The following is a 16,432-nucleotide window of genomic DNA, read 5'->3' on the forward strand; positions in this document are numbered from 1 at the left end:
AGGGAGAGCCCTGCTCTTACTGTCTCCCTCACCCAATTGTCTGTAGTTAGGTCATCCCAGCGGTCCGCAAACAGGCCAAGCCTGCCCCCAAGAGGGTCCAGCGACGGATAGTCACTTAGATCTCCTGGCCCCTCTGCCACCTGAGCCCCTGAAGGGCTTGTTGGATGACTGTTGTCGACCCCGGGAAAAAGCTGACCTATCTGCCTGATAACTAGATCTGGAGAAATGGAACGGCCGTTGCTGACGGGGGAAGCTTGGCCCGGCTCTCCCCTGGCGGAAGGAGGGCCGCCTATAGTAAGGGGATGAACGGAAATCCGTTCGTCTACTCTGGGACGGGAGGACCTTCCTCTTATCCCTGGTCTCGATGAGTAGGGGATCTAAGGCCCGCCCAAAAAGAAACCCCCCTTCAAAGGGAGCGGAAGCCAACTTCCACTTGTTCTTGCCGTCCATTTGCCAATGACGTAGCCAGAGCATACGCCTAGCAGTGACTGATGAAGCCATGGCCCTGGCAGAGAACCTGGCAGCAGCCAAGGTAGCATCCGCCGTGTACTCGGCTGCAGCCAAAATCTTAGAAAGGTCTTGGTGGGCCCGAACATCATCTGGTGCCAGATGGTCTTGAAGCTGGCGGAGCCATCTGACCGACGCTCTGGTGAGAAAAGATGCCGCTGAAGAAGCTCGTACAGCCCAGGCATCCGCCTGGTGCGCACGACGAAGTGCCGTCTCCTCTCGCCTATCTTCAGCCTTTAGAGCATCCTCTGCATCAGGTGGTAAAACAGAAGAAGACGTGAGAGCCGCCACCGGAGCGTCCACCTTAGGAACTTCCAACAAGGCAAGCATGTCCGCATCCACCGTAAACAACTGATTGTCCAGTCCTGACGCCCTGGATGGGAGAGAGGGGGCCGCCCACTCTCTACGGATCATGTCCAGAAACATTCCCGGAATAGGAATAGTATCTGCCTCCACTGCCTGCTCTGTAAAAAGGTAATCATCCTGTTCTCCCGTACCCGAGGTACCAGAGAGTGCTGGGTCAGGGCCCAATCGAGCAGTGGCCCTGGCCTTTGTCAGAAGTGGTTTCAAAAGAGCGGGGTTAAATAAGCCCTTGAAGGTGGGCCTAGGTGGCTGCATCTGATCCCCATCCGAAATCTCTCCTTCCTCCAGACAGTCTTCTGCAGAGTCAACTAACTCAGAAGGAGAAGGGGAAACTTGGCAATGATAATCCTCAGAAGGGGCAACGAAGCCCTGGGGCTCCACCTCAGGTCTAAGGGCATACATTTGGGCAAACATCTGTGACTGAAGTTGCATCCCCTCTGCTATGCCCTGCCTAATTGCCTGCTCCACCCAGGACTTCATGGAATTCTGCACATCTGTCTCCCCCCCTTCATCCTGACGAAGGCCAGCCGCAGTGGGGGTATAGGTGGCCTCAGGACGTTTGTTGGTCCCAGAAGGCCCTGGACGCTGATGGAGCTCGACCTGCATCTCTGGAGACCATGCCCTGGATGGCCCAGCCAAAGTGGGAGAATGGACAGTCTGAGGGACAGAATCTTCCCCAGTCTGAACTGATTTCTGAAGTACAGGCGCAGAGGCTTGAGAGGTGTCAGCAGCCATATTAATGGCAGCAGCCCTTGCAAATTCTCTGTCCAAGGCACGTTGTCTTACTTGAGCTGTCCTTTCCTCAGCCTTGGAACGCCCGGGGCGAGATCTAGCCTTGGCCCTAATTTTATTTGCTGCAGCAATGCTGGCAGTTCGAGGCCTAGAAGCCCTGCCCTTGCCAGGTGGAGGAGACCAGGAGCCCTCAGCAGAGAAGGATGATTGCCTGTCAGCATCCTCCATGATATAAAGTCAGTTGGCAACACAGAGAAAACCAAAATCCAAAGACTCTGCAAATAAATAACAAAAGAGAGAAATAAATTAAAAAATAACTTATACAGGCCTTGAATTGAAAAACAAAATGGCTCCCGGGTCTCAAAATGGCCGCTCATCAACTGACGCAGTTTAAATAAAGGCCCTCTCTGAAGATCAGAAGCAGTATCAGGTCAGGCCGGCCAGCAAACCCGCAGATAGAATTACTCTGGTCAAAAAAATTCACTCTCTCCTCTGCTTCTCCAATAGAAAAACTGCAGCATTGTGCCCAAAGGCTGCCAGGGGAGCAAGGCCGCCTGAGCCAGTTCGCGCCCAAAATGCGCGGGGACGAAGGCCGCCGCGACTTACAGTCCGCCATCACAAGCAACGTTATAGCGTGGCCCTGGCTCCAGGCCAACACCCCACAGCCATCGCCATTTCTGAACCCACCAGCCAAATCCAGGCTGGTGGGGCTGCAGCCAGTCTCCAAACCAACGAAAAAGGCAAAAACGCCGCTCCGCTGCACAGCTGACGAGCGGTGATCAAAGGGACGCCGCGGCAAGGCAAAATGGCGCACGCGGCTCCCGTGGCTGTTTTACACGCCCTAGAGGCTCCAGGGGTGGATCAGAAGGGACCGGGGCGAAAGCCAGCCGGCTAGCCCCTCACCGCTGCCCAGCGTAAAGGGAAGAGTGGGGGGAGAACAGCAGACCGCCCCCCCACGCTCAATCCAGGTACCGGAGAGCTCCCCTTAGACCAGTACCTGTAAATCCAGCAGCAACTTTCCAATACCAGTCAAGAAAGAAATAAAGAAATAAGGAAAAGAAAGAAAATCTAGGAAATCCAGGGAAAATTAACTATTTTTCTCTGGCTCAAAGCTCAGGAGCTAAAACTTGCAACCATGAGCTGTGCTGAGCTGAAAAAAACTGAAGAGACGTCACCAGGGAGGCGGATCTTCAGAATTTTCAGCTCAGGACATAGAGCTAGAGCAAGGGAATACCCAGACTGGCACCTCCCATTTCTGCACTATGGAGAACAGTAGGCTTAGCAGACAGATCCTCATTTAATGTCAACTTTCTTGGGCTGTCTCTGTACATATACTTTCAGTTGTGATACTAAAGCTGTTCTGGTTGAAACAAAATAATGTACTTAGAAGGTATAAATGATAGGGATGTCCAAGATAGAAAATGAAATTTGGGTCTTATTTATGGCAGATTGGATATCTTAAATTTCATCCATGGAGTTTGTCAAAAATGTGCCTCTTCCCCTTTCCCTGTATAAAACATCATCACCCAGTATCAGTATGTCACATCTGTTTCAAATGAACATTATATTGGTCATTTCCATAACTACAAAACTTTTATTTACACAAATTTCTCTTAGCTGCACAAACATTTAGGTGAAAGAAGCAGCACTAGTTCTAATTATGGCAAGACAGATAAAATATAATTTTAAAGGCTAGAAATATGATGTCCAGGAATTATTATCTGTACTTGTAAGAGGTTCTTAACAGCTCTTCCCCAATACCAGGCTGCAATTTTTTTAATATTCCTGCTTTCATTATATCATGGTATCATTTTTCAGACCAAGAAGAATATATACATGGATAATAAACAAAATATAACCCACCCACCACCAAAAGTCCCACCTTTGTTACATTAATCAGGATGTAATCTTTAATTTAAACCTTATTTCAGAGTAAGAAAAGGCAAAATACTTATGTGCATGTATTATATTATGTGGCCTTGAAATATGAGAGACTCTGAAACAAAGAAGCCATGCTTAATATTCTTGGCTTTCTCAATAATTTCATGCATATTTATATATTGTCTTGCTTTGACTTTTATTTGTGAGTACGTTAGAGGTTGCATTATTTTAAATCCAGTTAAGAATCCAAAGAAGTTTAAATGTGGTACCAGGAACAAAAATGACCTTTAAATTTGCTTTCCTCAAATTTCCCAATTTATGCAGCCATAAATTATCCTTTTATTTGCGCAGAGCTGTCAGATTTACAACTGCAGGGAAAATGAAATAGCTCCTTGCCCCTAAAGCTCTGAATTTTTATTTGGGGAAAACGGGGGAATGCATATACATTCAATTGCTGCAGGTAGCCCTTTCTTTTCTTGTGAAAGTAGATAATGTTTCAATAGTGTATTTGCTGTGAAATAGAAAATTAGAAAACTAACTTTACAACTTGGATCATTTGCCTTTCTGGCTCACAATACACAGTAATTACTAGTGGTTCTCCTGAGTTCAGATACATTCAGATAATTTTATTATGGCCACAGACTAGTTCAATCAGAGAAATATTTTCTAATTCTAACTGAAGATGCATAATGCTGTACGAAAGATCTTCTGCATGTTTTACATTCCAAAGATATTGTGTGGCTTAAGATCAAATCTTTCAGACAACTGGTATAACCTCAAACTAACCAGCACCAGGGATTCCCACTAATAGTTTACAATATCGAGTATCATGCTACACGTTTTCCTAAATCTATTGAACTTTCTATTTGACGGAATAGTTTAGCAGACTTCACTTCAGAAACAAGGGGCAAAATTTCTGTCCAGGCACCCCATACACCCCAATGTGCTTTAGTCAAATTAATCTGGGTGATTCATGTCAGTTTTTATCATAACATCACAACTGACAATTGGATGAACTTAAATCATTTACATAATTGTAAATTACCAAGAGCCTTGGTAGTACAGTGGTCTAAAACACCCTGTTATTAAGACCAGCTGCCTGCAATTATTGCAGGTTCGAATCTCCCCAGGCTCAAGGTTGACTCAGCCTTCCATCCTTTCTAAGATAGGTAAATTGAGGACCCAGTTGTGGGGACAATAAGCTGACTTTGTATAAATATACAAAAGGATGAAGGCTATTGCTTAGTGCATTGTAAGCCGCCCTGAGTCTCCAAGTGACATAACATTGATGGCCTACAATGTAAATTATTATTTAACCGATATGAGGCTTAATGGATAGCTATTCCCGATTAATATGAGGATTTTATATGTTCTTTTAATGTTCTGAAAGAAGTACACAAGAATTAATGAAAACGTAGCTTTAGTTCTTTAAAAGGAAACAGCCTCCCTTAGGGCCAGAAATACAAGCTTCTCCTTTTTTATATAATTGTATAGCTAGTTGAAAAAGAAAAAGAACCGAGTCTTGAATCGTAGGAAAATAGTCTTTCTGTAGTCTTTCTTTTAGTATAACAATTCATATTGTGTGAAGAACTAGGTCCAGAATAGGATTATTTCCTTCAGAAGCTGAACCCAGTGACAAGGCTTTCTGAGTCATCTACCAAATTGAAATGTCATTTTCAATGAACAGTTAGCTGAATAAAAAGCATGCTTGTCATAAAAAAAAACCTGTCTCTGATGAAATCCCCATTCTGGTCTAGTATAAACTTTCATATTCAGGATTGATTCTAAAGGATCTTAGGGCTCTATTTGCTTTTCCTGGACACCTGAAATTAAGAACATTTACTGGACCATTGCTGTGCATGATAATATATTTAATATAGGAAAGTTTCTAATAACTTTGTCTCTGGCTAATAAACTTTTAGAGCAATATTTTCTCAGACTTTATCAGTAATTAGCCAGAAACTGAACAATGTAATTACAATCACTCAGGTCTTACCCAAGAAGAAATGGTTGTGCAACATATTCTATTGAATCCTAGCCAAATTAATTTTAACAGAAATTACTTTATTTTCAAAGGTTAAGTAGAATGATAATATCAATGATATAACTTATACAGCAATTTGAGATAAGTTTCAACCTTCAGAAATACATTATTGGTGAGAATCCGCAGCTGAATTAGTTCTTAGCTGTTCAGAGATTTTATTTCATAAACTGTGACTAAAAGCTCCTGCCCAAATGCAGAAATTAATAACACCCTAATTACATAAAGGAAAACTTTTTTGTCCAATCAGATTCTAGAGAATATCATAGCGTGGCCCACTTTGGGGTCAGTAATGCTAAACCATAAATTATGATTTATTTAGTTCTAATTACAGTTTGCTACAATGAACATCTCATTTTAAGTATGATTATAAATATTACTACCTCTTATCTCATATGAGTTGGAAAAATATAATTATTTAAATGATATGTTTTTAGTTTCACTACCGTGTTTCCCCGAAAATAAGACATGTCCGGATAATAAGCCCAATCGGGCTTTTCAGTGCATGCAATAATAAAAGCCAAAATAAGCCCCCCCACACACACCTATTTACATGCATGGGCAGCCAGTCCCGCCATTTCCTTTGGTTGCTTGCTGCACAACCAAAATGAGTTGAGGCGAGGAAGGGGGGGAACATGCCCTTCCCTCCCTGTTCTTCGCATCGGCCGAGCGGCCCAACACATCCCACCCCACCCCACCCCACCCCAATGGCAACAGCAGCCTGGTTCCTTCCCTTCTATGCCATCTCTTTACCGAGAGGGGTGGGAGGTGGGACAGGGAGAAGCAAGACACATGGAGCGAGATGTTGTTCCCCTTGCCATCTCTTCTCTCCCCTCCTTGCCGGGCATGGCAGGGCTCCTGCCCCTTGCTTAGCCACTCGCACCCTTTAGGGATGCAATTTGGGGGTGGCAGTTGGGGCCGGCAAGAAGCGGGACGCAGGTCTTACTTTTCAAGCTCCATCGGTTTCCTCGTCGTTGTGTCCAGGGAAACAGGCTGTAAAAGAAAACCTTCTCGCAAGTTCAATCAAACTTCTTGAACTTGTGAGGTTTTCTTTTACAGCGTGTTTCCCTGGACACAATGGCAAAGAAAATGACGGGAAAAAATTGCAGGTAGTCCTCACTTAACAACCATTTGTTCAGTCACTGTTCAAAATTACAAAAGTGTTGAACGAAGGGACTTATGATCTGTGCCTGAACTTACAGCTGTTGCTGTACTTCCACAGTCACGTGATTGTGATCTGGCCCTTGTCAACCAGCTCACACTTATAGCAGATTGCCAAACAGCTTTTGCAATCTTCCCTGCAGGTAAGACACAGACTGCTATCCGGTTCCTGACTGAAAAAGTCTGTCTTGAAATCCAAGCTTGGATTTTTGCTTGCATTTTGAGATGGACTTATTTCAGCCACCATCCTTGAGAGCAAAAGCTGCCCGCCTGACCCTTCGCCTGTGTGGGATGGCATTTCTCTGGCAGGCAGGAAGAAAATTGCAGCTCTGGAATGGAGAAAAGAAACTCGGGAAACAAAGGTTTTCTCCAGCCCCAGTGCTTCAGTTCTCTTCTGCACGTGGAAGGAGCTGCCTATCCCTCTTTGGCGGGCAGTTTTCTGTCCATCCATTTAACACCTGCAACAATTTACGATCTAAATTCCAAGTTGAAATTGTGGATGTAAGTCGAGGCCTACCTGTATTTAAGTGATACTATTGACTGATACTTAGAAAGTGATGGTAAACACCTTTCAGTGTAATGTACCAATAAGCAAATATTTGTTACTCTGAACCAGAACACCGTACTCTTGACTGAGTACAGCATTTCATTGCAAAGCATTAGCAAAGTTTTTAAACATAGCTTCCATTTAATTCAACAGAATGATTTCTATAGCTGCAGTTCTATCAGGCTAGAAACCAGAAGACTCTGACTGTTAGTCCTGTTTTAGACCAGTCATGCTCCCTCAGCCCACCCTACTCCACAGGGTTGCTGTTGTGGGGAAAATAGGAAGAGGAAGGAGTATTAGGCATTCCTGCCATTAGTTATTTATAGAAATAATAAAAGTGGGATTAAAAAAATATGCAAAACAACTTTGGTGAATTACATAGTTAACATTCTCTCTCTGTACTAGAGTAGGCAGAATGGTTACCACTGCTACATATTACCATTTAAAAAAAAAAGATTTTAGAATGTGAAATTACATTCCCAATAGGAATATCTACTTTGGCTATAAATTCTTCTAATTGATGCTTCAGTGTAGTTATAGATTTCAGTTTGTACACATATAAACATTAAGAAGATAGATCAGAACAGTATGAAACTGAAAGCGGCCATAAATGTTTGCTCTTTCATAGATAGATGAATATTTTGTCCGAAAAAGTGTATACAAAATAAATGCATCTATAAACTCCACATTATTCAAAATGAATTAGAATAATAAAAAAATACTCTGCCAACAAAAACAAGGAAGATGTCAAAAATCTTTCTAAAACTCTAGATTTAGTATATTTGACTACAGTATTGCTTTGTAAATCAGTCATGAATGATACATCAACAGCCATTGAATAAATCTGAATACATTTTAGAAAACATTAGTTATATGCAACTTCTTTTCAGTTTATTAGATTTGATGAAAAACTACATAATTTTGTATACCACATCTACGTCACATATCCACTCTAATGAAATAGGTATCAATTTTGCACAGTGTAAAAGTTTGAACATCCAGATAGTTGTTTTAAATTTCAGTTTACTTTTTGTCACATTTAATTACCATATTGGGGTATTGAGATTATATGAATGTCTCATGAATGTTTTCATACTTTGTGTGGAATTCCGTAATATAGCAGCAGAAGTTGATTCTGTCTACAGAAAGGGACAAGGGCAATAGCATCCCCTATGTAACTCAATCTTCCTCTCAAAATTTCCTCTGCAGAGTTTCTTTCCCCAGCACTTAGATTATTTTATATGTTCCAGTAGAACTCTAAGAGAAAGGGGAACTAAACCCTCCTATGCAAGCGAATCTCTAGCCAAACCCAACATGTTATTCAGCATCTTCATGAAATTGCTAGGAGCGGGATGAGATATCAGCAGGATGATGATGATGATGAACTGTACAACACAACTTCAGTCTGTTCTAAGCACGCTATGGAAGTATTGACTCCGTATTTGGAGGCTGTGAGGGGACAAAACAAGCTCATATTAATTCCTTGCAAGACGAAGTTGAATAAAAGAAGTGAATAATAGGTGCATATCTCAAATATCCTTAAGAGGAGTGTAGTCCTGTCTAGAGCTAATTTTAAAACTGGTATAAAGCTTAGATGAAGGTTCCAACTTGAACAGTCCCAAAGTTGGATGCAGACAGGGTTACATTCCTCTGGAGAAGCAAGTATGCAAACAGGGGCCTTGGACATGGATTATTATTCTTCAAGTATAAGGTGGAAACCTGATCATGAAGGTTTTACCCAATTTCACCAAGCGCTCCAGCTGGCCTTTCTAACCTAGATAATCATGCATCAATAGGTTTTTATCAATTTACAAGTAAATTAAAGCAATGTATCTTACATGGGTTCCTTGAAAATTATTTAGTTGTAATGGGTTCAAATTATAGTGACCTGATTGCTAGCAACATGAAGTGGATTTAGTAAAGTTACATCTTTGTTGAGGTCACTGCGTTGATTATTATATAGGCCACAGGGAATGTCCTTGAAGGCAGGAGGAAGAGCTTTTACTAACTCAATGGTTAGATAAAGTTTGAGCCTGGGCCAAGAAACTAATTTTAGAAACCATCCCAGAAGAGCCCTTCCCTAGTTCACATAAAGTGAGAAAGGAGGAAACACATTAATACTTGCAGGACTTACTATAGCAATTATAATAAAAGTAGTCTTCTTCAATGTAGCATTGCTTTCAATAGTGCCTTATTCAGAGTTCTGGTTTTTAATCTTTAAAACCCTCCATGGCTTGGTACTACAAGTCCTCAAATCATCTTTCCTATTAGGATCAGCTTTACCTGTGTGCCCATCCTAAAAATTATTGCTGAACATTTTATCCCTTGCAAGGTAGAGAGAGAGATTCCTGAAGCAGGGGTGAAATCCAGTAGGTTCTGATAAGTTCTGGAGAACTGGTAGCGGAATTTATGAGTAGTTCAGAGAACCGGCAAATACCACCTGTGGTTGGTTCCAGAGTGGGGAGGGAATGGAGATTTTGCAATATCCTTCTCCCAGGAGTGGGGAGGGAATGGGGATTTTGCAGTATCTTTCCCCTGCCACGCCCACTAAGCCACACCACTCCCACAGAACCGGTAGTAAAAAAATTTGAATTTCACCACTGGCCTGGAGGGCAACCCATTTTGCCTACTTTTTGGAACATTATTAATATGTTTTTTCAACAGATGGTGGATCCGGATTGCTTATGTAATATATTGATTTGGGAATTCCATTTTTTATTACTATTTCTGAAATGGAAATAGTTTGCATTTTTGGCATGGTTACAAAAATTAATTGCCAGGAAATGCAAAGATTATTATCTTCCTATAGTTGATGTCGAAGGGGGGGAAATAGCTACTTTTTTATAAAGAAAAGTAAACAAAGATTCATATTATCCTCTTCAAATATGTAAGGCTTACTTTGTAACCCCAATTTTTAATAGAAGCTAACTACACATTTCCACAATTGAAGCATTAATTACTGTCATCAGGAGGCTGCCTATAGCATCACTGATTTTGTTATTGAATTTGTCAAGAATCAGGAATAGGTACAATAATCCATTTAGTGAAGTATTTACAGTTCATAATAATAGCTCAGCTGGATCAGGCCAAAGCCTGTCATATTTCACAATTTTGTTTTTCACAATGACCATCCTGATGTTTCTCAAATATTCTCAAGCATAAGGTGAAGAGCTACCCCTCTGGCATTTGAAGGCATCCCCAGTATGGAGTAATCACTGAATCTCAAAACTAATATCTCTTGTAATACATAGGGTCTATGAATTTATGCATTGAAGTTAGTGGCCTTCACTATGTCTTGGATAATGACTTCCACTTATGTGCTATGTAATGTTTGCTTAGAAATTGTTTTAATCAATTTAAATAGCTGGCACTTGGTCCTGATATCTAAAGGATAAATATGTTTCTCTGTTCAAAAGGATAAATATGTTTCTCTGTTCACTTTATCCATACAATGCATGATTTAAGATTCCCTCTTCATCATATCCTTCCTCCTATGTTCTAAACATTTTATCCTTCATTTAGCTATTATGGTTTTTCCCCTTGCTGGTTATAAACATCTCAAACCCACAACTGGAAACATAAAATTAGAAACTTTTGCTTCCACGTGCCCAATTTACTTTACTTAAATTACTATTTGGTTAATCATTCACTCAGTTCAAAAAGTGCCTTACAGAGCTCTTTACAATCATACATTTAACCACCTAGAATAAAGTAGCTTATTATCTGCAAATTTGATAGCAAAAGCTTGTACCCAACTCAAAATCATTTAAGAATAAATTAAAAGGCACCAATCCCAGAACAGATCCTTGAGGGACACATATTCTTTCTCAGCATTCAGGATAATTCTTTCTTTTTCTTTCTGTTTTAATCAATTAATCCATAAAACAGGTTCTCTTGTCTCAAGACTGCTAAGTTTACTTAAGAACCTTTGATGAGGGGTAAGACAAAGTTATATTTGCTGGATCTGTCTATCTCTTTCGTAATAAAGTGTTCTGTGTACAATTTATTCACTTTTTCTCTTGCCTCTATATCCACCTTGAACATTTTTAAAATTCTTTTGTTGACTAAATGTCTAACCACTTCTCTACCAGGTTTTCTGGTTAAGATATATTTAAAGATGTCCTGATTCTTTTGTCTCCCCCCCCCCCACACACAAATTCATTAAATTTATTTTGACATTTCTGAAGGTGAGAATTTAGTTTGGGTGCTTCAGCTAGCAGATCTATTCCTTAGGGTGAAGCTATTTTGGAGCAAGTCCAGTTTCAAAAATAGGTACAGATAATCCTTGATTTCAAACCACAATTAAGCCCAAAATTTATGTTGTTAACCGAGACAGTTGTTAAGTGGGTTTTGCCCCATTTTATGACCTTTCTGGCCACAGTTGTTAAATGTTGTTAAATTAGTAATATGCTTGTAAAGTGGCTTCCCGATTGACTTTGCTCGTCTGAAGGTCGCAAATAGTGATCACATGATCCCAAGACACTGTAACCATCATAAATATGAATTGGTTGCCAAGTATCTGAATTTTGATAATGTGTCCATGGAGATGCTGCAATGGTCGTAAGTGTGAAAACCTGTCATTAGTCACTTTTTTCATTGCTGTTGTAATTTTAAATGGTCACTAAACGAATGGTTATAAGCCGAGAACTATCTGTAAGTTCCAATAATTTTAGACACAAATATTTGAACTATATGATAGAAAATTTTTACATTGATGTTCATCTCTGACCAAGCTCTTCTTAGCATTAATTACACAGTGGTTTCTATTTCTATTTTGGCTCAGTGATTACTTCTTCCATTACAAAATGAAACAAAAGGAAATAGAAGATCTTTACTTTTGGCTAAGTGTATTCTCTATACAAATGTATTCTGTTTACATATCCCAATAATTAATCAGTATTCCAAATGATTAAGAACAAAACCCACAATAGTTTTGCAGTGTCTCATTTAAGAGAAGTTCTTAAATGAAGTGAATTCTCATTACAGTAATAATTTCTTTGGTTTATGCTTTATTTTCGCCATCTAGTGGCCCATATGACCTTCAATCTGAAATTAAAAGATACCAGGTTTGTTCAGATATTTATGGTATACCACAGATCTCTACTCTGATATCAGAATTTACAATGGCAACATAGCCATCAGATACTGTATATAAACTAAAAATCAGTATTTTTTTCCCACCAAGGTTAAACATACTTTATACGACTAGGGAAAAAAACCCTGCTCTGCATTCAAAGTACCATGTTGCCAATGGTTGTTTCACTAGTCAAATTTTTCTAAATTTTGGAAATTACATTTTTTTCCTTGAGGATTTCTGGGGACAGACTTCTTGTTAAGAACATAAAGCCACTGTTCTATACTTCACGGGATTATACTTGCAGAGAAATAAAGAACAAACATACATTTATTTCAATTCCAAATGAAAATTTCAAATTCCTAACTAGATGATTATGTTTATAGAACAACATCAAATTATGTAAGATAGGTATATACATCTTCAGTTATGCCATCAAATGTTAAATGTGAGTTATGCCATGGTGTAAATTACAACTAAAAAATGGGGGGGGGGATACACAAGCAGATTTAAAAACAAGATGAGGTGAAAATAATGATATATTAAACCTTAGATCACATTTTTATAGTGAGTCCCCAGCTCCTCACACAATAGTTAAAATGTTGTTCTTTAAAAAGTTAAGAGATATATGAGCAAAACCCCCACAAAAATCTCTGCTATAATACTGTTTTCTTGGGTTCATGGGTAAAGATGAAATTTGTGTGGGAGAAGTAAAGAGGAAATTAATTCTAGGGAGGAGGGCTTAAACAAGAGCATGAAGAATAAAGATAAAGATCAAAATATTTAAGGCTTTCTAATGGTAATGTATGGCTATGAAAGCTGGACACTGAGAAAGAATTAGAGCAGTGATGTTTAACCTTTTTGATGCCGAGTGCCCAAAGCGCGTGCTCACAAGTGCAAATGCACACGTGTGTGCCCGGACCCCCAAAGTGCAATGTGAGCGCCCCTGTGCATGTGCCCCACCCAAAGCATGTGTGTACATCCCCTGCGCATGTGCCCTGCCCCCCATCCTGTTCTGGCTTCCAGGTTGGTGCAGGAGGCCTTCCAGGCCCAAAACGGGGCGTAGGGGGTACACTTGAACCCCCAAAATGCAATGCGAGTGCCCCCGTGCATATGCCCCATGTATGCACATGTGCATCTCATGTGTCTTCCACATGCACGGCAGAGACTCGACCAACTAGCCGCCGAGAGGTACACACACATGCACAGTGGAGGTGGGCTGGGGCGACGGCTGGCATGCCTGCAGAGAGGGCTCTGCATGCCACCGGTGGCACGCATGCCATAGGTTCACCATCACAGAATTAGAGAAACAAAGTAGGAACTCTCAAATTATGAATTTTGAAGATGGTTGCAAAGAAGGCCATGGACCGTAAACATTAATCAGATCTGGAAATATATAAAGTTTGAGTTTTCATTTGAAACAATAATAAATAAATGTATATGAAGATGGCAAGTTTATGGAACCTGACTTGTAGTTCCTAACTACTTCATTAATTTCATGGAACAATTTTCTATCTTGCTTTCCTGCTAGAAGTACTTGTTCTCAGATCTATTCATGAGTATATAGTATATTTATTACACTTGTATCCTGTCAAGGAGTCCATTTTTGTCTCACAGTAAACATATGGTGATGTAGATTTGGTTTGAACAAACATGAACACTGAAGGAACAAAGATGTTTTAGGGTACATATGTGCTCATGTAGCATCTATCAGCAATTAATTAAAATATTTCCATGTTTAACTGCAATGATATGGCTGTAGTTTTTAGGAAAAGATAGTGTGGGTATAAGGAGTTGTTGATATGTGCCCATGCATGTTATGAACCATTTTTACTCCTTCTGAAAACTGCATAATCCTAGTAATCAATGTGTAATTGAACTAATGCGGCAGAAACAATGGTCTTTAAAGTTCTGTTCAAAAAATGCTCAGTTGACCCAAGCTACTTATTGCTTGATAGCTATTTTTGTTCAAAACACTCTTGGCAAACTAAACATTATGCTTTATACAAACCTTACTCCCAGATAGTGCTAGCTAATGTAATTTACAAGGTACAGGACAATTATTTAAAACCATGGTTTCATAAAATGAAAGAGATTGTTCTTTACTTTAAGACAAATATACAGTACATTATTCGAATACTTCATTTGGGCCAAGTATAATTAGACCTACAAGAAATTTGTCTCCAGTGCAGAAGCTCAGTGTACATGCAAAACAACAGAGTAATAATAATCATAATAATGATACCAATAAGAGGAAGTAGTAGAGAAGGATAATATTAATAGTACAGCCATAGCCTACGAGTAAATATACTTAAAGAGAGTAAATAAGAGAGTACTGTGGGAATTAGGTGTTCAGCAGAGCGATGGCACAAGGGGAAAAAAACAAGAACCAAACCATAATATAAAATAATGGAATTCCAGAATAGCTTGGCTTAAGTTAGGCAAGCTGATACTCAGATTTTCAGACTGATATACAGAACTGAATGATTTCATGGTTTAAATATAAAGGGAGAAAACAATTCTGAGACATGTGCTAGTTTTAACTAGTTCATTAAAGCCTCTAAAACTTCCAATAATCTTTTTAATAGTACAAGGATAATAAATGTTTTCTGGGAAGATCTGTTCTTAACATTTTTGTTTTGAAACAATAACATTTTTTAAAAAAAGTTCTGCTTTTTTCCCATGAGAAATAAACTCCTAGGACAAAGGTTCGTGATAAAAATAAAAGAGACAGCATAACTGAAAGAACAGTCAAACAAGCGGCCATTGCAGGCAAAAGTCAACAGAAAATTGACTTCTATGGTAGTTATATCTTGACAACAATATGTCAAAATATACTTGCAGTATTTACTGTCTAGAATGGTGAATTGTTTCAAGCTCTAAGAAACTTTAAAACATTCATGAAAAATCTATTAAAAACACATCTACAGAATTACAGCCAAGCTGTAATTGTGAAAAAGAAGTCTTGACTTTAGTATGTTAAAAAGTATGTTCTTTATATGTATCTTTATCTAATTAAATGCAAAAATGGGTGAAAGCAAAGGAAGGAGAAAAAAAATAAAAACAATGTAACCTACATTCGCTACTTCTTATTGAAGTATAATAAATATTCATTAAATATACGTCAGCTTGTAGCTTTCATCTCCCAGTTTCTATTTTTTGAAGAAGCGTTTTTTTTCTTTTGGATGCCTTTCAGGATTTTTCAGGAAATAATACCCCCTCTCTCTATCCGAATTACCAGAATGGATAGACAAACAATGTTATAGGATAGATTCTGGCTAAAAACAAGGAACAATTTACTGAGATTTGATGGGCTACCCATATCCATGAGTCTAGCTGTCACAATCAACTGAAAACACGGACAAGTACAATCAGTCCATGCTGTATGATATATCCAGGAGTATACTATTGTTCCCTGTGCATGTTATACCTTAATATCCAAATGGGGTTCTTCCTGGTTCAGTAAAGTTGTGCAAAAGGCAACAAGTGTATAATATAGCAATATTACTATGTCATTTTTCAGTGAATTATAACTAGAGCATTCTGTATTGTATTGAATTTTGTGCAAAATTCAGCAATCCGTTTACTTTCTTTGATTTTCTAACAGTAGTTGTATTCAGTTTTATATTTTCCCTTAGTTGTTTAAGACAGTCTTATATTGCTAGTTCTCTTATACATAATGGACTTTTCTTATTATTTCTAATACGTGAACTAGGATGAAATAATTTATTATTTATAACAGTCCGATAGCACTGATAGTAGAAGACTTACTTTAATGGGTCAAGTCTCAACAAATGAGAAGAAGCTTTCATTACATAGTCAAGGTCCGATTTCGACATAAAGTTTTTCCCCTTGGAACAATATCTGTGAAAAAATACATGTGAAAAAATTATGTAGGATTAGGATTCAAAATCCAGCTGGATTTTGCAGGGGGAAATGGGACAGCAAAAAGCAGAAATCTGATTTTTGTAGACCTATGTAACGTTTTTCACAGATATTTTGCTGTACATAATTTATGTAGAAGAGAAATACTGACTGGGACAAAAGTGTTAATAGCTGATCAGTTAATTGTTACAGTTAATAGCTGTTCTTTTAAGAAGCGTAACGTTTCAGATACGTAATGGAA

The 16,432-nt window shown here is 39.2% G+C and overlaps 2 protein-coding genes across 2 annotated transcripts in view; one reads left to right on the forward strand and one right to left on the reverse strand.

The window, feature by feature from the left end:
- Positions 1-16,432, forward strand: part of DOCK1 (dedicator of cytokinesis 1) — a 437,647-nt gene that overhangs the window by 160,738 nt on the left and 260,477 nt on the right. The gene's annotated exons all lie outside the window — the stretch shown is intronic.
- Positions 1-16,432, reverse strand: part of INSYN2A (inhibitory synaptic factor 2A) — a 46,737-nt gene that overhangs the window by 17,834 nt on the left and 12,471 nt on the right. Inside the window, exon 3 of the mRNA XM_070945965.1 lies at positions 16,078-16,170. Coding sequence (XP_070802066.1) covers positions 16,078-16,170 — 93 coding nt within the window. The remainder of the gene's footprint in view (positions 1-16,077; positions 16,171-16,432) is intronic.

This window comes from Pituophis catenifer, unplaced genomic scaffold (genome assembly GCF_029215685.1).
Source record: "Pituophis catenifer annectens isolate HBS135680 unplaced genomic scaffold, rPitCat1.0.hap2 SCAF_6, whole genome shotgun sequence".
NCBI classification, from domain to species: Eukaryota; Metazoa; Chordata; class Lepidosauria; order Squamata; family Colubridae; genus Pituophis; species Pituophis catenifer.